This window comes from Phyllostomus discolor, chromosome 1, assembly GCF_004126475.2.
Source record: "Phyllostomus discolor isolate MPI-MPIP mPhyDis1 chromosome 1, mPhyDis1.pri.v3, whole genome shotgun sequence".
Lineage (NCBI taxonomy): Eukaryota > Metazoa > Chordata > Mammalia > Chiroptera > Phyllostomidae > Phyllostomus > Phyllostomus discolor.
Genome location: NC_040903.2, coordinates 194,374,496 through 194,399,212, shown reverse-complemented (window position 1 = coordinate 194,399,212; position 24,717 = coordinate 194,374,496). Strand labels below are relative to the sequence as shown.

The following is a 24,717-nucleotide window of genomic DNA, read 5'->3' as shown; positions in this document are numbered from 1 at the left end:
GTCCAGGAGATTTTAAGATGTCTTCACCCCTTCCCCCACAGGTGTGAGTTGGGGGAAGGGGCACACAGAGCAAGAACATGCAGGGCAGCTTTGCAGCTAATCCATGGCATGGTCATTTGACATACCTATAGCCTTCTGCTGGTCACTAAGATATGCTAAATAGCTATGGCCATGCTCTGGGCCAGGGGGATGGAAAGGGACTCTCCCACCCAAGATGTGACTGGGGGGGCAGGTCCTTCAAGTTACAGCGCCTGCGTGGGAGCTCGGAGAAGATTGGCTCCATGACATGGGGCCACACCTGCCCAGACCCACAATGGCAGCCAGAAAAGCTGGAAAGGATGGGAGATTGAGGGCAAATATGGCCAAGTGTGGGAGGAGTCTGAACTGGGGCTTCAGAGGAAGATTGGCATGGGGATTTAAACCCAGATGCGGCAGCCATTGGAGTGAGAACCACGTGGTTTTGGCTGAGTGGGGACTCCCATGGCCCTGGGGGAGAGAGGACCATGTGCCTTTGCCAGAGTGGGGACCCTCACAGCTTTAGAAGGGGAAATCACTACACAGCTTTAGCAGAGATCCTGGCAACACAGCTGATGGTGCTGGGAACCCAGGGAGGCCTCCCAGCCAAGACGGATTACTGGGAAGAACTGGGGGCTGCCTGAGCCATGGACTTCTATTTCCTTTCCTGAGATACGGTACCCCAGACTGGGCAAAGGGGGAAGGAAGTACTGTGTATGTTTGTGGGTGTTTTAAGGGACTTTGGGATTTTGATGAAGACATTATGTCACTACTTTAAGTTTGTATAGCATTAAATAAATATTTCCTTTCCTTTTCACGAATCTCTGGCATTGAGAGACGTCTTTCCTCTGGCGGTGGACATAACGAACCTGGGGGGTTCCTTTCGGTAACAGTATATCATCCCAGGCCCCCCCACCTTGTTGTTCTGTAACATAAAGACCTCTGCTTCATTATTTTATCTATCTGTCTGTCTATCTATCTACTTGGCTTTGTTTTTCAAAAAAAGATTACTTCTTGTGAAAACAGAATAAATTAAAAAGAGCAACCTCAGGATGTAAATGATATATTTTGTCAAAAATGCCATGAAATGGCCTATTTGTTTCAGAAATTTATTTTTTATTTTTTAAAAAGACTACCTAGTTAATTTCATGACAAAGAATCGCAGCAAGCAACACTGCATTTTTTTAACTGGAGAAAGAACTCAGAGGCCTCCATATGCAGTATAGCCTAATTATACCAGTATTAGAGAGGCAATTTTTCCTGTCTACTGTGAACTCTCCGGCTTAAATACTGACAGCTGTATAATTTAAATCTGATCACTTTTTTTTTTAAGTCAAGCAAAGATGCTAAAATTCAGATTTGCTGGTTTTTCTAAGAGGAATCCTAGGAAGATCCAGAAATATTTAACATCTTTCATTTTTAAATTGGCAATTTCTTTTCTTGCTAATTTCACTTCAAATCGTTTTTTTCTCAAGAAGCAGCTGTGATTTTATTTTAAATAAGGAGAGGAAAATACTTAGCAGGGGGTATGAATATGAGCACCATCCATCTCCTTTCCCCCTCAAAGTCACTGGCTTTCTACAGTTTTATTTATTAACTGATAGAACTTGAGACAAACATATACTGAAAACCCCACAATAATTAGAAGCCTCTACAATGAACTATGAGGCAAAGAACTGACTCCTGAACCTGTAATTACTGCTGATTCACCATGGCGGGGAGGTAAATAATACAGACACTAAAATCAGCTTCACATCATTAGAAATAGGATCCTTACTGAAGAAGGTGAGGAAGATGATACCCTAGAATGCTCTTTTCAAATAAGGGGTTTTGTTTTGGGTAAATCTAACTTTCAAGGTTATCTACAAGGTTAAAAGCTCATTGAGTTGTATGCCACGAATTCTGAATGCTTGATAATAAGGCTGCATGAAACTAAGTAGAAAGAATATTTTTGTCTATATAAGAAGCCTTTCTAGAATTTCAGTTTGCTATATATAGGTACTTAAAATGTATTAATTTTAAATGGCTCTTGCTACTTCAGAAAGCAGACTCCAAAGGGCGTCTGCTTGGCAGTCTCATGTTCGCCATGTGTGCAACACTGTATCTCCTTAGGAACACGGACAAAGCACGCATGGACAAAGCCGGGGCAGGGGGTGATCAAGGGGGGGAGCTGGGGGTGGCTGGCGTGGGTGAGAGTGGTGGGGGAAGCTGGAGACAACTGTACTTGAACAACAATTAAAAAAAGAGGAGGGGGAGAACAGCACATTCTCTAAAATTACAGCCATGCCTTCTTTACTCAGAATTGTTGTTGAGGACGAGGATGTTCCCTGCTCCAGGGGGTTACCTAGAGGACACAGACAGGAGTCCAGAGGCTGAAACAGTCATGGAAAGTGAGCACTGGAGGGAAAGGAAACTTAGAGAATCCAATGTTCCTCAAACTCTGCCAAGAAAATCTTGAGTTCCGTCTTAAAATTCATCTTGATTTTGCATTCTACTGAAGAATATTTGTGTTCCTGTTAACACAAAGTATGTTCTGTCTCCAAAACCTTGGAGTACGACTGAGGGACTGGGAAGGTGTTCTGTGTCTCTTTCATTTGACACATCCTTGAACTTGAATTTGCACAGCTGGTACAAACTCTTCACTCCTCCAGGAAACAGAGAAGTAAAATGATTTGCCCAGAGCTTGTCAGAGAGAGCCAGGATTGGAATTTGAGCTTCTGGACAGTCAACAGCCTGCTCTATGACAAGACCACACTTATTTTCCCTGAAAGAACATTTTTAAACCTCCTAGTCTTGAGATACTTGAAAAAGGGACCACCCACAAGAATCAGGTGGCCAAAGAGACCACCTTAGGCTGTTTCTAGTGGGCCTGGACCTTGTAACATTTGCTGACCTTGGATGAAGTAGCAGTTCTTGATACACAGAACCAATTTCAAGTCAATACATGGGAATATTACAGACACATCTGGACAGAAATCTCAATGGAAAAAAGTGAGAAGAATAAGACACCTGAACTCCTGAAACACCATGGAAACAGCATTAAACAATTCTCAGCCCAAAATTCAAAAGGAAGGGATTTACCATTAAAACAGTAGAGGGAAGTTTCCCCTTCTTGGCGTCTGGATCAGATTTCCAGCTTTTCAAGAAAGCAGAGCTGGGCAAAGGACAGAAAAGGCCAGTGGCAGAACAAGTATGTGCCCACCATTCTCTGCCTGGGGGCTTTGGACTTCTCCCAGCATTCCTTCACCAGCACTCACCGAGCACCAACTACACACGAGGCACTGTGCTAATGTTGAGGATCAAGGATGAGACGACACAGGCTCAGCCCTCCAGAAACTCCATGTCTGGTGGGGGCTCTATCCAGTGGTCTGCATGCTCCCCTGGGGAGGTGCAAGGTGCTACTGGAAATGCTTCAGAAAAGCACTTTAGTTAGTCCTGGGAGGTAAGGGGAGCCCTCCAGAGAAAAAAAGAAAAGCAGTAATTCATCAGAGGAAGGAGGGGCGGGGGAGTATGTGTGAGGAGAGGCATTCCTGCTCCCGGAGCAGCACGTGCAAAGAGGAGGGGCAGAGCACGGTGTGTTCTGGGAGCTCTAAGTAGCTCCACACGTCTCTGCAATGAGACAGAGTGAGGAGAGGATTGATTGAGGGGCCAGTGGAAGCTGAGAGACAGGAGACGCTAGACCTGAAGGACTCCATGCTGTATGTAGGCTTTGCTAGGCAGCCTGAACTTCACCCTAAGTGGTTTCGGTATGCACGAAGAGTGACGTGCTCAGATCGTTGTCTTAGGAAGTTCAGCTACATTGGACAATAGGAATGCTAATTATCTATGGCTTGGAATAGACTTTCTGAAAGACATTTCCACCACTTGACCCACTTTGATTTCTCCTGCTAGTTGAAGTTTCCATATTTATTTATCTTTTTTTCAAGAGAAGAAAAAGTACAGGGCGTTTAATGTGCATGTAGCATATTCCCTGCCTACATGAGATACTTATGAGATTTTAAGATGTGAAGCAACCGTCCACTGCACAGGAAGGGAAATTTAAGATCTGAGAGGTTTAACAGTCTGGTCTGATTCCAAGTGCTTTCTGGGCTACATCATACTAACTCCTTTCAACATGTATTACATTTTAACCACTGGATATGGAAATCTTTCTGAGAGGAGTAATGCATATTCCTACCTTCCCAAACACAGTTACTGACTGTAATTTAACATTTATTTCAAAGACTCAGGGTCATTATTATAAACACATTACTGTACTAGTTCTAAAATTAGTAATTCTTTCATTTCATCAAACAGTGAATCAATGTTCCAATTTTCAATTAAGACACTGTAAGATTTATTAACAGCCTTTTGGTCTCAATTTGTTCCATATGAGGCCAACACATTGCAATTAATTTTATCTTAAAATTTTTTTGTTCTGTGTATTCTCCACTACCTCTCTTTCTTATTTCTTGTAATTTATTTATCAACAAAGTTGGACAGTTTGTCACATAGAGTTGTCCAGAGTCTGATTTTGCTGAATACAAACATGCTCCATCTTTTGTCTTTCCTGTGAGTTGGCTCCTCTAGAGGTGTGACCAGATTCAGAGTCAATCTGGGGAGGTGGGGGGGGGCAGGACCAGTTCGTTCATGGGGTTGTGTTCTCCCATGATGTGACATTTGTCTCTTTTGGTGGTATTTGCAGTAGCCTTTCATGATTAATGCGTATATCCATTAATTCATTAGTTGTTAAACATGGTGAAAAATAATTTTGCACCATTTTTGCACAGTGAGGCCCTCAGGTATATTTAGTTGGTTGTCACCAAACCAAATGACTCCAGACCGCGGTGCTTATGGAATTTGTATTTTTGATGTGAATAGTTTTTCTGCATCTCTCCCTTATCAGTCATCACTTACTGATATTATCTGTGCATCCTTGCCACTAAACAGCTCCTTTATCTTTTTGATTTGTTGCTTCTAACCTGCTCCATCAACTGAGACCAACTGAGCCCACTGTAATAGCACAATAAAATAATAGAGACCAGAGGCTCTCTTACCAGGTATGGACATAAGCTTTAGTACACAGACTCGGTGATTAATTTCTTAGTTCTTGGCTCTGTCTACTACTCAAGGTTTGCTGGCCTCTGGGATTAGTTTGAATTAGTCAGTTTTTCCTACGTCAAGTTTCCAGGGAGACAGAACACCCATTTCAGGGCCTCATTCCCACATCTACCACAAGGATGTTTCTCTCCTGGATCCCCTGTTGCATCCTAGGTTAGAAGACTGCCTGGCACATACATGACAAGGGCTGTCAAGAATGGTGAAAAATGAACGAATGACAACAGTAAATTCTAAAGTTGTCTTTCTGAGACTACCTTGTATGGTTACACTGGATACGCTTTCCCAAGACTCTGTTTACGTTGCACAGTGCTATGGGATGGCCCGGCATTCTAAGGGCCCCCACTGGCTCCTGAGCCTTCCTACAGCAGCAGCCTCCTCCCCGTGCTTTCCACTGTCCCGCGGCTGCACTTCCACATATTTTGCTGTCCGCCGCTAGGCCCAATCCTTCCCCCGACTGCCTCCCATCCGCCCGTGCTTGGGAACACACTCCAAATCCCATTTTCTCATTAAACATTCTTATGGCTTAGGTCTGTACGGGTCCCGCACTTCTCTGCACAGTCATAGCAAGAAGCTCCTTTGAGAAACGAACTCCGCACTTTCTCCACTGCAGGCACCAAGCAGATGTCGGCAAACCAATGTGAGTGCTCACAGTGGAGAAACTGAGGAACAGGAGGCTTTAAAGGATCAAAAGCATTTCAGTGACTCTACATCACTTAGGGATATTTACATAAACTTAAGTAAATAAAATTTAAACAACTAAATAAAATTTAATAAAATTAAGTATTAGTATAAGTGAAACGAACTAAAATGAGTATAAGTCGATGCACCACTTAACTTTTCAACCGAAGTACTCCTGATGAAAGAGGTCTACAGATTCATACTCCTAGGAGGCCGGGGAGCGGCTGAAGTGTGAGAAAACTCACAGATACAAAAACTCTTTGAAAACCCACATTTTATTTTACAATCGGTACAAATTTTCCATTCTACTCCCTAATATTGTACTTTTCACAAGAAAAGAAACCCCGCAGGTCCCCTCCCCCAGGCACTAGAGACTACGCGAGCCGTACCCTACTTCTTCTGGGCCGTTACACCTCTGCTGACCTCACCGCGTGCTCCCAGGAAACGGGCCTACCTCAGCTGGAGAACGGCTGAAAAAATTAATGTGCCTTAAGTTCACAACAGGAACAGAAGACTATTTTAGTTTCTTGTGATTCCTTCAGCGATGTTACAAACCAACTGTGTGGCTTGGATTTACAAAAGGGGAAAGTTCAGTTCACAAGCAGTGACCTGGGTCTTCACACAAGCATGGCACCGAGGAGACTCCAGACTAGCTGGGTGTCTTCAGCGGGGGTGTCCGGGGTCCTCCTGCAGAGAGAGGCCCTCACACCGCCACCACATGTGGGGCTAAGGAGATGGGCTCTCCAGGCAACAAATTCAAAATAAGAAGACAACAGCAAAAACCATGATCATTAGGCTGGGGGTGGGAGGTGCAGGCCTGGAAAGGACAAAGAGGTGTCACCGCCTCACCCGGCCAAGTGCTGGAGGAGGCGGAGAGGACTCCCCTCCCTGTCTGTCTGTTTAGACTTGCATGGCCGTGTGTGGCTACTGAGCACTCCACTGCAGCTAGTGTGCCGAGGAGCGCTAAAGTATACTGAACTTCAAACACTGACACTCGATTCAGTTATTTAAAACGCTTTTTTAAGAAGCATGTATAGAAAAATCTGAGTACATGAATTTCCTTTTCCAATTGCAAATTTTAAGAAATCTAAATACAGATTATTTCCAATAAAACTGAGTATCCTGAGATGAGCAGTAAGTCTAAAATGCACCCTAGACTTAAGTATCTCAAAAACTTTAAAATGAAAAAATTACTTGTTGAAATAATATTTAGGTATTATCAGGTAAATAAAATATATTACTGGGTCAAAAACTTATACCATTAAAATTTTAGCTATTTCTTATTATTTGAAAAAGCATGGCTATTAAAACTATATAATTACATGTGGCTTGCATGATATTTCTATTGGCCACCAAGACTTTTGAAGAAGAATCCCTCCTTAAACGAAACTGCATAGGCCCCCACATTCCCTAATGATCATTTAAAAGGTTTAGCTTTCCATCTACAAAGCAGCATGAAATCCTTCGCAGGAACCCAGCATGTTTCAATGGCTTGGGGTATTTTCTAAATGCAAACAGTTACCCATTCCAATTATCGTCAAATGCTCTGCTTTTATTCCACACCTAACTAAAGAAGCTTTCAGAGGCCATATTCTAGAGAAGAGGCTTCAGATCTAGGTCTCCTCTGTTTATGTTTCCACCCCTGAGCCGAGGAAACCACAGACCTAGCTGGTAAGTCAGCAGCAGGGGCAGCAAAGAGCCCTGCTTCACAAGGCAAGTGAGGCATTAAGAGACTGGGCGCTAGAATCAGACTTGGTGCATGGGAACTGCAGCTCTGCCCAGTGCCAGCTGACCTCAAACAAGTTACGTCTCCCCGAGGACAGTCAGCAGTAGTCCACAGCAACATTTATTTGTTTTGTTTTTTGAACTTGCTTGTTCTGCACCTCGTGTAGATGAACTTGCATTACACCTAGAATGAGACAGTTGTGGATCACACAACAGTCCAATTACCAATCTGTTGGCCACTTTCTGCATAGGTGGCTATATTAATTCAAAAACAAATATCCAAAATTAACCAAGCCTCATTTTCCAAATTTTAGGGATTGAAAGGTATCATAAAACTTCACATTCTGAAAGGATAGGTTCATATTAGAAACATCTTACTAAGGCCACGATTTTCCCTTCACATCTGTTTTTTGGCACTATACCCCTTTCAACCCAGCACCTTCCTCCCAACACCAAGCCCCTCCAGTACTCTCGCACAGGCCTCTGCAGACAGATGCCTGAATTCTGAGACCCATGAGACTGGGTCAACGAGGGACATGGAAACAATTCCACCAAAACCTTCATAAAGCACAGGAAGGCCTCTCTAATACTGCAGTCAGAAATCTTAGCGTGGATCAGTCCTCAGCAGGTGTTTGGGCTCTTTAAATATTTAGTAATTAAAAAAACACAACCTTCTCTTCCCTACTTACTCTGATCATTCTTCTCTGTTCTTGCCATGCCAAAAGCAAAATATAATTAGCAGTATGAGTAATTAGTTGGTGACCAGATGGCGGGGATGAAGGACACCACCTAAGGAGGAGGTGCAAATGGAAACGGCAGGTGTCTAACCAACACGTCTAGGTAAAGCCAGAGCCTTCAGGTTACGTCACCATGTGAATAAACCATCCGCACGCATTGTTTAAAGACAAAAATAAACAGTAAGAGACTTCCTACGGCCTCTTGAGAAAGCAGAGCTGGGTGGGGCCATCTGTGTGCCCCAGGCAAGGCCCACCCAGCCTCTGCGGCGGCGCCCATACCTGTAACAGACACTGTCCGTGCAGGGGTTGTGAGCCCTGACGATGACGAAGACGTGCTGAAAGTGGGATCGGATGTTTTTCGGGCTGAATGGCTGTGCTCCAGGCTCTTGGAAAACTATTGTTACGATATCATTTCCAATGTGCCGCTTCCGTAGGAGCTAAGAGAAAAAAATAAGCAAACATAAATGATGTTTTGCTTTTTCCTCCTCAGTTCTGTTATGTAACAGTATTGAAAATATTATTCAAAATTTATTTATTTATTTTTATTTGTAGACAGAGGGGAAGGGAGGAAGAAAGAGAGGCAGAGAAACATCAGTGTGTGGTTGCCTCTTGTGCACCCCCTACTGGGGACCTGGACTGCAACCCAGGCATGTGCCCTGACTGGGAATCGAACCAGAGGCCCTTTGGTTTGCAGGCCACTGCTCAATCCACACCAGCCAGGGCTAAAAACATTCATTATTAATCAGTACATATTAAGGCAGGTAATCTTTATTGTCAATATTTAGTCTGCCTTATTTCATCGAAGGAAGAATATGGAAAAGAATATTCTGAAATTTGCATAGCATATATAGCTGATTCAAATAGATCTATCCGATATTATGCCAAATACCAGCGTCTCTAAATCCTTAGTTTCCATAACAACAGTTTTGTTCCATTTTCCTATAAGAAGGGAACTTGCCATAGGGAAAATGCTTTTTTAGAGACGAGAATGGCTGAAGTAATAACACAATTTATGTGCTGCTTTAATTGCTTTCATTTAAAGAAATATGGCTAAGGTGTTTTCTGATATACATTTTGTGCCACAAACTGGGAAAGTAGAAATTAGTAATATTCTAGAATTTGTAAAGAGCAGGTTAAAATTCAAGTTTCAGCAGCTTCTTTAAGTAGCGTGAAAGCAACCTAAAATCACCTTCCGTCCCACATTGCGTGGTGTTTGGGAAGGTGGCTTTCAACTTCAGGCACCTGGCTTATCCCGGGCCGTGCCTTTTCAGAAGGCGTTTACTAGATAGTTGAATTTAACGTTATGAAGAAAAATTAACCAAATTTTGTATTTTTCATATTTATTATATTGAAGCTTTTATAAGGACAATAACATGACATTTATATAAATTGTCCACCATTAGACACAAGCTTGCATTTATAAGACTTAAGAAATAACTCTTCAGTGACTCCAACTTACATAAACCAAGTACATACCAGTAAAATCAATGATCTAGTATTGGCTGCCAGCTGAGAGAAACAATGGCCTTTTAGATTAGGGTTGAGAATTGGGAGTTAGAATGTTCAGGAAGTGCACTCTTAACCTTTGGAATTTTAAAGCATCCCAAATTAACTTCTAATGAGGCCACTTACTTCGTTTCTAAACATGACATATTATCGGAAGTTACCGACATAAAGGCTGGTCTGTACTGATTGCCATACAGAATATACCCATTGTTAAAGACTATTAATCCACTCAGGATCACAGACATACCAAAAGCACAAACGATCTGTCTGTGTATTATGTCACTCCCGCCTACATGATGTCATTGCCTTTTTGATACATTCTGTCTTCAAACGATGGCTTCATATATAATATTAATGTCTTAAAAAAGGGCCCAAGTAGAAATAAATCTATCTGTCCATCTCACATTAAATATAATGAAAATACTTATAAACAAATTCCTGCAAAAAGATTTTTTAAATTAAGATTCTTTTTATTTATTTTTTAGAGAGATGGGAAAGGAGGGAGAAAGAGAGGGAGAGACACACTGATGTGACAGAGAAACACCGAGTGGTTGCCTCCAGCATGCGCCCCAACCTGGGACCAAACCTGCAACCCAGGCACGCTGCCCTAACTGGGAATCGAACCAGCAACCTTTCACATTGTGGGATGACACCCAACCGACTGAGCCATACCAGTCAGGGCACAGAAAGATTGTAAAAGATGCATTCTCTCTGTTTTTCCCAAGCATAAAGTAATCTACATAGAAGTAAATTCTTTAGCTAGAAAACGAAAATGTCTTTTTCTTTATTATTGTTCTATTACAGTTGGCCCAATTTCCCCTCATTGCTAAAATTTCTTATTACATAACAATATCAATTACTCTTTCATTCTAATTTAGGAAGATAATATTTCTGCCTCAATTGGACTCCAAAATTAAATAATTCCGATAGCTGTCCATTTAAATGCCAACTCACTCTGCTCAGCATTTCAACTCCTTTCGTTAGAAATAAACAATTAATTGAATCTTGTTAGTAATCAGTTAAAATAAGAATTTCTCTCCCATTTAAAGATCACTTGTTAATGTTATTAAATTTTTTGTCTATTTCTGGTCAGAAAAAGAGGTTCGGCATATTTTTCTTAGCATGATGTTTTCCTCTCAGAGAAATCTAAAACTTGGAATCTGCAGAAAACAAACTGTCAACAAACTCAGATCAGGGACTTCATCTTAAAATTGGCTTATTTCAGAGTTACAGATGATTCACTGCTTTGCTTCCTAATTTTGATTACTTTGGTACTCATAAGAGGCAAAACTTTATTACCCAGATTTATGATTTAATCAAACCCAAAGCGACAAAGTGTTAGATGAGACCTGCATTTGGCTAAGTCTGAAGCAGGAGGCTGCGATCCATGCTGCAGTGGGCCTGCGTTCTGTCAGCACAAACACTGACGCTAACAAAGTCCATGCCCATTTCAAGGTCAGAAGTAATATTGGATTCCTTGTGTTTATAATAGCCACTGAAAGGAGGGTAGCTCTGGTTCTTTTAAATTTCAGTTTGGTGTTATTTATTTTGAAATATTTTTTTAAAACAACAACTACCATATATCCTAAAACAATACTTACTGTCAGTTTCCATTTTGCTCTGTAATATTCTGTCACTTCTTAGTTTCCACATTGTAGTTTCTCAGTGGCTACATTTTAGCAATAGGCATTGTGCTTTTAGATATTTTATAAAGAAACTCTGTGTATGATATGCATAAATGCAATTGTTAAATATCTTCCTTACTATCTCCTGACAAACATGTTAAGAAAAAACACTTTTCTGAGATCCCATTGACACCCTACTTTGTCTCCAGGTTAGTTTCTCCTTTGCAGTACGAAATGAAACCTCAGTGCTTTCCTACTCTGTACATTGGCCTCTTGAGATGAAACTTCACCCACTCATACACGTTCTTTGCAGCCCTGCGGAGTCATCTAATCAGCATGATTTCAACTTGTTCTCTTCAGATTTCATAAAAACCTCAGTCTCCGTGGGCGAGAAGCAAACTATTAATTCACAAAGCCACCCAGCTGGCTGTTAACCTAGAATTTGTGTCTTTTCATTTGTTTTCAACTCATTTGCTATTTCTTCCTTCCACAATGTACAGTTTCCTGCTGCTGCGGCAGGTGCAACATTAAATTCTGGTTTAACATTTTATAAACTTGCCATTTAGGCTTCTGGGGGAAATAACTCAAGGGCGAAGAAACTCGGATAACACAAGGACCTCTTACCTGTTGCTTGTTGTTGGGTGTGTATGGCAGCATGGTGGAGACGTGAAACATAATTTCATAGTCTTTGTAGGTTGTGTACAGAGAATGGGTTCCAGTGGAGTCAGCTACAGGGAAAAATAAAATAAAATAAAATGCAAAGATGATGAGATGACTAGAAGAACAGGAAAAATAGTTAACATAAGAGAACTACCTCAAAACAAGAAGAGGAGATGGTTTAGGAGGAGAAGATCCTAACAAGATCTAGAACAGGCGTTCTTACCCATTTTTTAGTGCTTGATTCCCTTTGGCAGTCTAGTGAAGCTAATAGACTCCTTCTCCGAATAATATTTATAAATGCATGAAATAAAATACATAAGGTTTCAACAGAAATCAATTATATTGAGACTTCAGTATTCAAAGTAATTTGAAAACAGGATACAATCACAAAAGATTTATATAATACATTCTAGCAGCTGGTCTAATAACTATTATAAATTTGAAGTAGTGATACAATATTTTACAATATCTACAACAACCTACAATATGATATGAAAAGACCTGTGCTTTCTTTTGACAGTAAAATAACAGGTAGAGCTTACACTAACTACTCTGGTTTGTTGCCTACATTCGTACTAGAAGGAAATGCTGAATTTTAATTAGGGGCTGTGGACCCTGAGAGAAGATACCTACCAAGAAGGACTCCTAATGGCTACCTGGGCTCAAATTTGAAAACAGAGCCTAGCGGTTCTTTCTAAACTGGAGCCTCTCATGTAAGCCATGCTTTACGGAGAAGCCTGAACCAAACGGCCTGCCTGCACTGTGTTCCCGCCTTCCAGCCAACTCTTATAAAGGAGTTCCTGGAATCATATTTCAACAAACAGAACTGAGATTTTCCCTGTCTGTTAGCATCTTTTCCAACCAATCGCCAATAGAACTGAGACTTTCCCCATCCAAACAGAGCTGCACAGCTATATCCCCATTAGCATCTTCTCCACCCAATCAGGACAGTGCTTTTTGCACCAATCAAACTGTAAGGATTTGCAGTCCTCATCTGCATGAGGACAGACCAAACAGGTCCAGGGTAGGAATTTCTCTCTATGTAAGTCAGCTTCCCTCCGACTCAGGGAATGAACTTCTCTTTCCACCGAAGACTGAATTTTCCCAGCTAGAGCTGAAACACCAAAGACAAAACACCAAAGGCAAAACAATAAAGACACCTCTCCGGACCAGCGTGGAGAAGAGCTGGCAAAGCTGTCTAGCCAGAGAGGGGCCTCGCCTCACGGCCATATCATTCCACAGCCGTGCTATATCATAACTGAGCTGTGTGCACTGAATAGTTTCCTTCCTCATCACACCCCGAATTGGGGGATCCTGTTGGTGCTGAATTAGCATCACAACCTTCGGTTGACAGGGTCAATGAAAATAAATGTAAAATTATTTCCCATGTAAGTTCACAGATTTCTAACTTCTTCCCACAGACATCAAGTTAAGGACATCTTTTCAAATATTTCTGATTCAAGCAATAAAACTATTTTGTTCTTAACAAACAGATGGGAATTTACCAAGATTTTAACAATGAATGACGTTGGTATTATAGCAATGTCTGACAATTTTTTAGGAATGTGTTCTACATTCATCTTCCCTGGGGGAGAACAAAAATGACACCTACCCCCTTAGTCATTAATAAATCAATGTGCCCTAAATACCTGGAAACCTGAGAAGTACCAATTGCTCAATTGAAAGGAAATAACTTTAGATTTGAAGGACCTGGACTTACAGGCCGCTGAATGAAAGAAGTGTGTTCATTCTGGGTCAGCTCAAGCCTCCCTCAACCGTAACTCTGAGGACCAAAACACTTCACTGAATTTTAGAGAATGATGCTGCAAGACAAAGCCTCTGGCATCTATCAAAAGGGTGGTAGGTGGAAAAATTTAGCATGCACAGGGTCTCCTGGGGAGCTAGTTTAAAAGACAAATTGCCATGCCCCACCCCCAGGAACACTGCTCACTAAGTGTAGGGCTGGGTAGAGAAGTCTATTTTAATACACACCCCCAGGGAGACTGTAATGCAGTAGTTCCGCTGCCCTTAGGCGCGGTTCCAAGAACAGACCACAGGGGCAACTGGCAGACACCTGTAAAGGAGGTCTAGAGCCCTGAGTTTCAACCTTGAGCTTCTTGGAGGATCTGACTTTTGAAGCCGACGTAAAATGCAAAGGGTTTTAAGAACAAGCTAAAAGACGACGACTCCTTTTCAAAAGTTGCAAATATATGTACCAACATATATAACTCTCCAAGAAAAATATCTTCTAAATGTTAATTATTGCCACCACACACACACACACACACACACACACACACCCCTACTAATTACTACAATGAATAACTGAACTATTTAAGACAAGTCTTCAGTCTGAAGAACTTATCTATCGCTAAGATTCCTTGCTATAAATACCTCTAGAACAAATTAGTACATTTTAAAACTTTAAAGTGAATGTGTCAGCTTTGACATGTACTTACATGTGGTTCAAGTCAATTTTAAGCAAAATTAATGAACTAGGAAAAAAAAAACTGTCATCCACTACTCATTTCAGACAGACACTCTGCTTTACATGTCTAGCTCTAAGAGGAAAACGTCGCCCGAGGGGAAAGTGCAAGGAAGACACCCCTGAGGGTGCTCTGTTGTTCTGCTCGCGTCCTTCCTCGCCCTCCGTCCGCCTCCTTCCACGTGGCGTGTGCCATGTCACCGGCCTTTCTCGGGAGACCTCAGAAAACCCCCAGTTTGGTTGGTGATTTTAAACAGTGTGGAAACAGTTGCAAACGTTTTAAAGATGAAACTAGGGCCAAAACAATGAAACTTTCCTTTCTTTTCAGAAAGGAATTTCCAAATCCTGAAATTACTGTGTACACAGTAGAATTTGCTAAGCTTTACCAGAGAGAACGGAAAATGAAGTTTTACTATATTCACTAACGAATAAGGCACCCGATGTTGTTATTACATTTTTAATAACCTTAAAACTCTGAAACCATGAAAAATTTAACAGAATGACAATCAGAAAAATGACAAGAATCCTTTTTTCTTTGTATGGAGGGTATATTGAGTTCGTTTTTAAGGGAAAATATGCTTGTAGAAGAGGAATGAAAAGACGATAATGATCCTTCATGGCTGCATGGAGCTTTAAAACTTAAAAAGTAAGTCCGGGCAGCATGTGCGTCATCTTGATAATCGTGTCATTTGCCTCCAAGTCATCCTCCTGCAAGTGGTTAATTTCCACTAATAAGGCCAGCACTCTATGCTAAGCCATAGGAAGTAAAATTTCTAATATTCAAACTAGATGATAAGATGACACTGAGTAATTGAGCAATGATGAGAATATTCTTCTTAGCTGCTTTGAAAGGTACAGATAAGTGAAAATGCCTACACATTCGGTGGGCATTTCCATTGGAAGACAGTATGAACAGGTTAATAAGTTTGGAGAACGATTTCAGATACGGTCAATGTCATATTCATCCTTGACTTCTCTTCAGGCTAGCCCTTTTGCTTTTAGTTAATCTAAAACTTGGAGGATAAAAGTCTATGTGTATGAATCTGAATCAGGCAAAAGCTAATTAGACTTTTATATAGCCATTTGCTGGTTACTAATGGATATGTCTAAGTCAAGAAAAGGTAAATGAAAGAAACCAAGCCTATGCAACTGATTTTTGGAAAGTTCCTAGTTTTAAATATTTGTGAACACAAGGAGAAAAGTAATCTCATTAAATAAACACATGTAGAGTAATAAAGTCAACAGAATAAAGAAAGCTTAAGCTCCGTTTATTAATGCCCTGGCCACTGGAAAACACATCAAGTGCCAAGACTAAAATCAGAGAGGCTGTGGATCTGACTCATACCACAGTCTGAAACATTACGATAGGTAGCTGACCCCCGGGGGCTGTCCACTGCAGACCCCCAGAGCTCCCGTCCATGCAACCTCGCCTCAGGGTCTGAAGTCAACGCTCAGAAACCCAGCCAGGGCCACGCTCTGATCCCGGGAACACTGGCCCGCATTTGTGAGGAGGCAGGCACACTTCTGCTCTGTGATACTCTTTCTTTCACTCACCAGTGATGTATGTGGGAAAGTCAGGGATTACACCTGAATTCCATCTACCAGATTCACTAATATTTTTTCAGTGTACCTTTAGCCATGACCAGGAGACGAGTTAACTTTACGTCGATGTCATCAGGATAAGATTAAGCAGAGTCTGCACCACCCTTCTCCACGACAGGCACACTCATACTCTGTCAGTACAACGGATCTGTGAGTGTGCATGTGAATGAGCCTGGGACTCCAGGCTTCTCAAAACTGAGAGGAAAGGACAAGAGAAGGTGTGAGGCTGACACTTAGGAATCGGCCACTACTACTTTCTACCTACTGCTCAAATTGCAAGATGGCTGCAATGACCTGGATTCCCAACTTGGAAGTAAAAAGATCTGAATCTGAATGCCAGTAGCATCATTTGCTAAATTACCACAATCAAGTCCCTTTACCTGTCTGCTCCTGTGTAATCTCACTGTGCTGAGGATTAAGTGAAATAATGTACATGGAAAGCTATAGTCCATAAAAGATATTCAAGAAATGTGCAGATCAGAATTTAGAATTTTGTGCAGGTAAAAAGCATCGTTTCCTTAAGTAGGGCCTTTTATATATTTTAATTTCTTTGCCAAGTGCATCTCAGGAACACTTAAAGACAAAGAACCTTACACTATAATACAATTCACAGTTAGGAGGCTAAAAAAGACTCCTTTTCTCATTAGTCTCTGGGACGCCAAGTAGCCCTTGTCATGTGCAAAGCTTTGAAAGATGCTAGTTTCATCCTTTTCCTTATCAAAGGTTAGATATTCCAAATAAAGAAGGGTTTGTTTTCTTTATGAAAAGTCTAAGTGTCTTCTAAGACCCTGAATCTCAATGGTTTTTTAGCAACACACACTGTCAATAGAGGGGAGAAGCAACAAACATTCACTAATATTGTAGCAAATTAACGAAGGCTTTGCAGGAATGACTAACAAAGGGCTTCCCAGCCTCCTCTGTGCTGACTTGACAAACAAGCCTCAGGCAGAAACGAATTTCCAAAATAATAATCCATATTCACGGATAAAAATGAGGGTGGTCTCCAGCTTTCAAATAACAAATGGCTTGGTGGGAAGTTTATTTTTGTATTTACCTCAGTGTGAGTGGATTGTTAAGTATCTATAGGGATTATGTCATCCAAACAAGGAAACAAGGAAAGTAACCAAAAAATCCACTACTGTGAATCCCTTCATTATCGAACTGTTCCAACCCCTGACACATTTGTAGCTTAATTGTTAGAACTCCTTATTTCTGAGATGGGAAAATGGACTTTGTATAAAAAAGGGGAAAAAGAAGAAATGGTTGAATAATTCCATCAGTTCTTCCTTCCCTGAGCCCCTCCCTCCTTCACCAAAGCACTAGGATCTGAATACAGTTATAATACAGGGCAAGGAGGACTATCTCAGGAGATGAACTGGGTATTTTTAGCCCAAGGGCCGAGAGAATGGAAGACACAGCCACAAGGCAGAGCTCTGGGCTTCGCTGTCCTTAATTCTACATTATGCTTTCTCTGAGTACTTCTTAACTGTACCACTAGGACCTGTTCGTTTTCCCTAACGCTTACTAGCTGTCTAACCTTTGACTTGTTGGTTAATCTAAAAAAAAAAAAAAATCTGTGAAATGGGGCTAACTGATACCTACCAGGGTCTGTGGAGATTACATGAGGTGGCATCTGTAAAAAGTATCAGGGACTTCCCTTTCCTGCCACGGCAGTACTTACTATAGAGCTTGCTCTCCCATTGTGAGTAAGTAGAAAAGTTGACAATGTATCTGAAGCAACTGTTCAGACATTTTACAAAGGCAGCACTGCCCAGTGATCCCTGAGAAAAGAGAATCAAAGGTGAGCCCTACGATTCTCCCTGGCTTTAAATCTGGAGGTACTTTTGGAACAATGGCACAGAGCAGGGCTTTGACAGGGAGAGCCAAAATAGACTGGTGTGTAGGAAGCCGGTGGTGGCTGATACCTGCTTTGTATAGTACCAACGAGGAGGATGAGGTTCAAATCTGCACAGGGGTCCCCCACAATATGCAGGCTGCACATTAAACTGCATATACATAGAATGACATTCCAAAGCAATGCAAAGAAAAACTATTAGTGAAAGAACCACTACCAGAGAATTGTAAGGCAAGCAATTCTCATGGCTCACATGGGGATGACCAGAGTAGATACACCTCATTGGATATGCAGGTATTCACACCCAAGAAAAGTCCTGCCTTAGCAGGAGAGCTAAATCAGTCAGAGAGGAGAGGCTGCCCTAGGTGTGCTTCAATAAAGCTTCAGAGCAAGATTCATAAAGATCAGGCTGTTCTGGAAGTAATTTAACTGCCTACCAGAACAAAACTCAACACTCTTTAAAGATAACAGACCCTGGCTAGCGTAGCTCAGTGGATTGAGTGAGGGCTGTGAACCAAAGTGTCACAGGTTCGATTCCCAGTGAGGGTACATGCCTGGGTTGTAGGCCATGACTCCCAGCAACCACACATTGATGTTTCTCTCTTTCTCTCCCTCTCTCTCTCTCTCTCTCTCTGTCTCTCTCTCCCTACCTTCCCTCTCTAAAAAAAAAATAAATAATATCTTTAAAAAAAATGGAAAAAAAAGAAGATAACAAAATCCATACATTCTACAGTTAAACATTTATATTTATAATGTTCACTATCCAATCAAAAATAACCACACACGTGAGGCAGAAAAATCTAACTCAAAAGCAGGGGAATATTCCAAATGGCAGAGATGATGGCATTAGCACACGAAGACTTCAAAAGCAGCTATTATAAATACGTTCAAGGATTTAAAGGACAATATGAACCTAATGAAGAGAAAAAGGGAAATATAAGAAAATAGAATTAAGCGTAACTGAAAATTACAATAGTCTAAGTGAAAATGTCATTGAATTGGATTAACAGCAGATTAAGACACTGTGGAAGAAAAGAAAACACAGTGAATTTGCATATATATTAATAGGAATTATGCAAACAAAAACAGGAAAAAAACAGTTAAAAATTAAGGGAAGGGGAGGCAGAAAAAACAGAGAAATGCAGATTGAGAAATGCAAATAATGTTTTAATTTGATAAAAACTACAAATCCAGAGACCCAAGTGGCATCTACATTGTCACATGTAGATGTCCTCCTTCTCTAGGAATGCCTGTTCTGGGAGGCATTTCTCTTTTTAAGGATTACACTGAAAGAAAAGTTTCTTGACACAAAAATCAAGTTAGAGGAACCGTGGCGATACTGCCTCACAGCACATGGAGCAGTCTCCTCTCACCTCTGGGTGTGCCGTGGCCGGTCAGGGGCTGCTGGGGTGTGCGGAGGCTGGCTGGTCCCTATTTCTGTGGTCTGTTATCAGTTAATACCTGTTTAAATGATGAGACTAACGGTCCCCTCTAGTTTGTGACCCTATTAACTTGGAGTAGGAGAGATAAATATACACACTGTCTTCTAAAGGGCTTTAGAATAAAAACACTTTCCTACTTTTCATTCACTTTAGGAAACTTGGCACTCGGAAGGGACAGAAAACTATGAGCTCTTCTCCAAAGCTATGCTCTGAAAGGTCACCAGAAGCCTTAAAGGAGAGCACGTTAGTGAAAAGGAACCATTCCCTGCTGAGTGTAGTAAATACCTAGAAACCTGTGCCGTCCAGGGTCACACCCCTCTAGCCTTCACAGTCACTGAGATATTGAGGCAAAACGCCCACCACAGAATGATTATTTTGCTTATTCTGCTACCTTACTCGGTGCCATGGTGCTTAAGTATGGCCTTGCTATACCTCTGTCACGTTGTTTTTCATCATCAAGAGGGGGCTGGGAATGTGTAAACACACAAATAATAGATAATCTTATTGACTCCCAGTGTGGCCGTTCATTTACAGAATCAGGGTGCTTACTGCATTCTCTTCCCCGACCCGTCCGATAGCTCTCGGTGGTGATGACAACTCACAGGACACAACAAACTGGGACAACAAGAATGGTCTGTGCAGAGTAGATGTCAGAAGATCTGGACAAAAGGAGTTTGAGGACAAACTGAGATTTAAAGGACATACTGAGATTTAAAATTGTGTGCAGCTGCAAGCAGAGCATGGAACGCTAAAATAATATTTTAAGGTCTAGGCTATCTATGGGTTTTAACAGTCTCCCTCGCATGTCGTTTCCAAGTCGGCAACAGCAAAACCATGGCAACAGGAAATTCTTCCCTGCAGTAGTTTATGAATGCTTTTCTGTTTTCATGACTCAACTTCTTATTTAATTTCCTGTGCGGAAAATCAGAGAGATTACTGCAGACTGCAATACGGATGTGTGAATCCAAAGACCCTCTCAAAGACAAAGGTCGGAGATGTCAATGGATGGATCTGGAGACAAATCTTAAAATTGTTCCCACGTAGCCGCGCAGCAGGAGTCCACATCCTCTAGTCAAAATAGGTACCTGTGAACTCAACTATTTTCTTAATGACTTGGGCATTGAGCGTGGACAATCCTGCATGCTCATGAGCAGTAAATAAACAGACTGCTTCATTATTGTGCTTTTAATCAACACATTTTATGAGCCAAATTAATACTGACTCTACGAAGCCTATTTTCTTAGAGATTTGATGGTGGACAATAATAATAGAAAATAAGCCAACAAAAACTTCCTAGATATTAAAAGAATACAAAAATAAATAAGAAAAACTATGCAAAGGCTGACTCAAGGAGAAACATGAGCCTCATGAAATGAATTAATGCAAGTTGAAAATTCTAGGGCTTACGACCAGATGGTCATAAGTTGCTAGAGTTTTTAATCACTTGAACATTCAGCTACATACAGTGAGATTTACGCCACACTGTCCAAGAAGCAGATCTGCACCCACTGCTGTATTCCATCCACTCCTCTGACAACACTGGTTTGTAGTCTGACCCTCGCCGCTTTGGTTATGGCCTTTGCTTGTTCTGCAGCCACATCCCTCCCTCTCTGGCTTCCCCTCCTCCATCACTGGGAGTGTTCTGCGACAAGTGGCAGCGCAGTTTAGCAGGTGAACGTCAACACAGCAGGAGGAAAATAAACCCAGTAGGGGGGTGTAAGTATTTCTTACTTTTGGTGTCAAGCTGTGCACGATACTTCTCGAATCCTTTGAGCCGAACACGTTCTCCCAACAGCTGAAGGAACTCTTCAAAGGCTGGGCCGGCTGATTCATTGTTGTACATCTCTTCTTCTGTGCTCTGTCCAGCTTTGCAGTACATGATGCCGACTTTTTGCTGATAGTTTAGCTGTGAAGGCAGGCAACACGATACAAATAAACAGAGGCTCATCCACTTCAGCCCCCTTAAGTGCTACCAAGTCCTGCAGAGCAGATGCCCACCAAAGAGCTAACATCTCTAGCCTCTTGAAAACCTTCTGTTTTAATTCTTCTGTTTCTATTCCAAACAATACAGCGGAGCAAGTATCTGTAATTACAAGCCTTCATGAATTACGAGAAAAGGCCAGAAAAATAAAATCTCCTGCATGTGAAGATCATGCATCATTAGAACAGATGTTGATACTTAAGGGAATTTCTGTTGATGGATTACAAAGTACAAGATAAGGCTATAAACAAAAGACAATTCTTTTTCAATGATCTCCTCATTCCCTGCCCCAACTTTTAGAAGGAAGGCCTTTACAAATTTAAAAGCAGAAGCTTACTTTACCAAAGATGCTTTAAAATACATTGTTTTGCCCTACAAAGCTCACTAATGTCCTTGCAGGGTTTTTTGTGTTTTTTTTTTGTTTGTTTTTGTTTTTGTAAAATTGGAAGACATCTTCCAATGCTATTTTTCTAATATACTAAATTATAAACCTCAGTTATATCTTTGTTAGAGCGCTAGCTTCATCGACGATGCCCTTTTTAAATATTTTTCTAAAAGATGGGGGACTGGATAGAAACTGTAAGAGGGCCTCATAAACGCAAATCAGTGAGGGGTAAATATTCCTTCTGCAGATACAGTTATAACGAAGCATTCAGGAGATTTAAATCTGTTAATCAAAACATTTATTCAGCACTGAAAAGTCTAATCATTTTGCAAACCAATTTTAAGGTGGTATTAGTCATTTAAGAAGAAACGAGTTTTCAATACAGAAATTTGGAGTTTTTGATTCTGCAGTGAAACCAGGGCCACCCATGCCGCTGAGGCCCCTTCCCCTAGAGGCACCGCCACCCGGCGCTCCAGTGCATTTTCATCCCAAAAACGGGCAGGGGGAGGGACGAGGCAAAATTGTAATCCCTAGCATTTAATGAACACTCACTACATGTCAATCACTATGTTCCTGTTTAACGTTAGTTTATCCTTACAACAGCCCATAAAGCAAATATCACTCCTGTCTGACAGAAAAGCAAAGAGGATGGAGGAGAAAGTAGCCAGTAGGGAGGGCCACGCGGTCACGAGGGCCGGCCCTGTGACCGGCTCTGCTGAACACACCAGCCAGGCCTTAGCGCAGCTGGTCCTGCTCCTCTCCTACCACCGCAACACATAGCCCCTTAGGCACCACCCAAAAGTTGAAAGATAAAAACCAAGTTTAAAGCAAACACATTTAGCAGCAAAACGTGACAGGAGCTGGCAAAAAATAGTTTTACTTTATTCCTCTTTGTGTAAATATTCAATTTTTGCCCCTGAAGAAATATTAACCTGTTTGATTGTGGGGTGCTGTCCCCGATCCCACTGGGAACATTACTATATGCTATGTGCATTTTACCCCCCTGCTAAAACCTAGACATTTCTGAATTCTGAAACATATCCAGCTCTTCACATTTTATACAAGGGACTGTGAACCTGAACAGCTCTTTTCAACCTTTCAAGTCAAATGTTTACGAATAGTGGTAACACAGAAAATGTCACGGGGTGGGGAGGATCTTTCTTGCCTCCCCTCCGCTGCCTGCTTCCTAGTTGACCAGGTGGCTCAGCAGCCTTTACATGACCCGCGGATCTGAGGGCTGTCCAGAAGTTCTGCACTCTACCCGGCCTGCTCCAGGGAGCAGGAGGTAAAATTCCAAGGTTGAAACTTGCAAATATACTGATATATTGGAATATTTTTAATATAGCATACAACCTTCTGTTATTGTGGCTCCATTGTGATTATTAACAAAAACAGATTCAGGACTCAGTCATTTTGCAGACCACATGCAGGAAAAACCAAACAAAAGTAAAGGAGTAAAACCCACCGCACACCACCGACATTTCAGCCTTATCTCAGCCGGCCTGCTCCAAACGTCTGAGTGCGGCGAATGCTTAGAGCAGAACTCCCACAGGTAGAGATTTCATCCTGGCTTTAGAATTACGCGGAGTACCCTATCAGGTCTCAACAAGAAAGAAAGTAGTGGCCAGCTCTGCGTGTACTACAAAGGAAGTCCTCAATCCAGCCAGGCCCTTGCTCTCTCCCTGCAGGGGGGCCATGGAGATGAGGCAGCCCAGAGAAAGGAAGAGGCCCCGAGTCATCTGCTGTTTGGCTCTGCGCCTCCCAGATCAGCCTTCTCGCGCAACAATGGGAGACAAAAGTCGCCCTGTTCAACAGAAAGCATCAGTGACACTGGATTTGTGGCTGGCTTTTTAAAACTCCTTAGATAAAGGCATACGATTTCACTGTGCAGCATTCTAAAGGAATCACTCATAAAAAAGAAAAGAGAAAGAGGGGGAAAAAGGGAGTTCAGAGGAGAGAAGATAAGGAAGGAAACTTCCCACAACCGCTGGAGAAGCAGAAACCAAGGACAATGAGACTGAGTGCCGTTTTGTTTGGGCTGAGTTGCCATAGTCTAGGGAACTCCACCTGCAGACAGGAGAACAAAAGTTTTTGCTGGTCGTGAAAGGAAGGCTTCTTTGAGAGGATTAGGACATTTCTTAGAATGTCAAATTTCCTCCGGTTTGAAACTGTGCCAAATGTCACTGCTCCATCCTCTAAGGTGACAACATGACTGCATCCTGAGTTTCTACTGCAATTAAATCAAGGTAGGTGGCATTCTCTGAACTTGGGCTCCTAGAATCTGCAGCTAGCAACCACGTTCCCTGCCAGAATATGAGAAGTTGTTGAGGAGGAGTTACATAAACGTGATAAGGAACATTTCAGGCGAAAGCACAAATGTAAACGGAGTTAGAGCTAACGTTTGGGGGTTTTGAGACACACAGATGCACATCTGTCCGGGCTCATGTTTGTGGACATACAACATTTCGTGCAAGGCTCCAAATAGAGCTGTGGTGGTACCAGAAGCCACCTTGGGAACACAGGAGGGGTTTCTCTCCACTCTAGGGCTTTGCTTCAGGTAATCTTGGGGTCATGCTACGCAAGTCCATGCCTGCGTAGTCCCACCACTCACCTGGAGCACTGATGGAAGTGTCTGGACACTCAACAAATGTTCGTATTAGAAAAAGGGATGACTTTTGTTATTACAGATAAACTATAGACAAGATTGTTCTGAAATTTATAAGGAAAGGCAAAGGAACTAGAACAGCTAAAAGAATATTTAGAAAGAATAAAGTGGGGAAAATTATTCTACCTGATTTTTGGACTAAGGTTATATTTGAGATGAAGGTGAATCTCAACAAAGCAAAGCGTTTTTCAACGCCCGTCGAAAGTGACGTGGACTCCCACAGTGGGGAACAGACACACATAAAGCTGCTCTTCCT

At 41.7% G+C, this 24,717-nt stretch overlaps 1 protein-coding gene across 15 annotated transcripts in view; it reads right to left on the bottom strand.

Annotated features, from left to right (window-relative positions):
* Positions 1-24,717, bottom strand: part of SIPA1L1 (signal induced proliferation associated 1 like 1) — a 421,848-nt gene that overhangs the window by 70,436 nt on the left and 326,695 nt on the right. For all 15 annotated transcript variants that reach the window (XM_036011668.1, XM_036011659.1, XM_036011652.1 and 12 more), the window contains 3 exons: positions 21,162-21,336; positions 12,011-12,114; positions 8,535-8,692 (listed from right to left, as the gene is read on the bottom strand). In XM_036011668.1, coding sequence (XP_035867561.1) covers positions 8,535-8,692; positions 12,011-12,114; positions 21,162-21,336 — 437 coding nt within the window. The remainder of the gene's footprint in view (positions 1-8,534; positions 8,693-12,010; positions 12,115-21,161; positions 21,337-24,717) is intronic.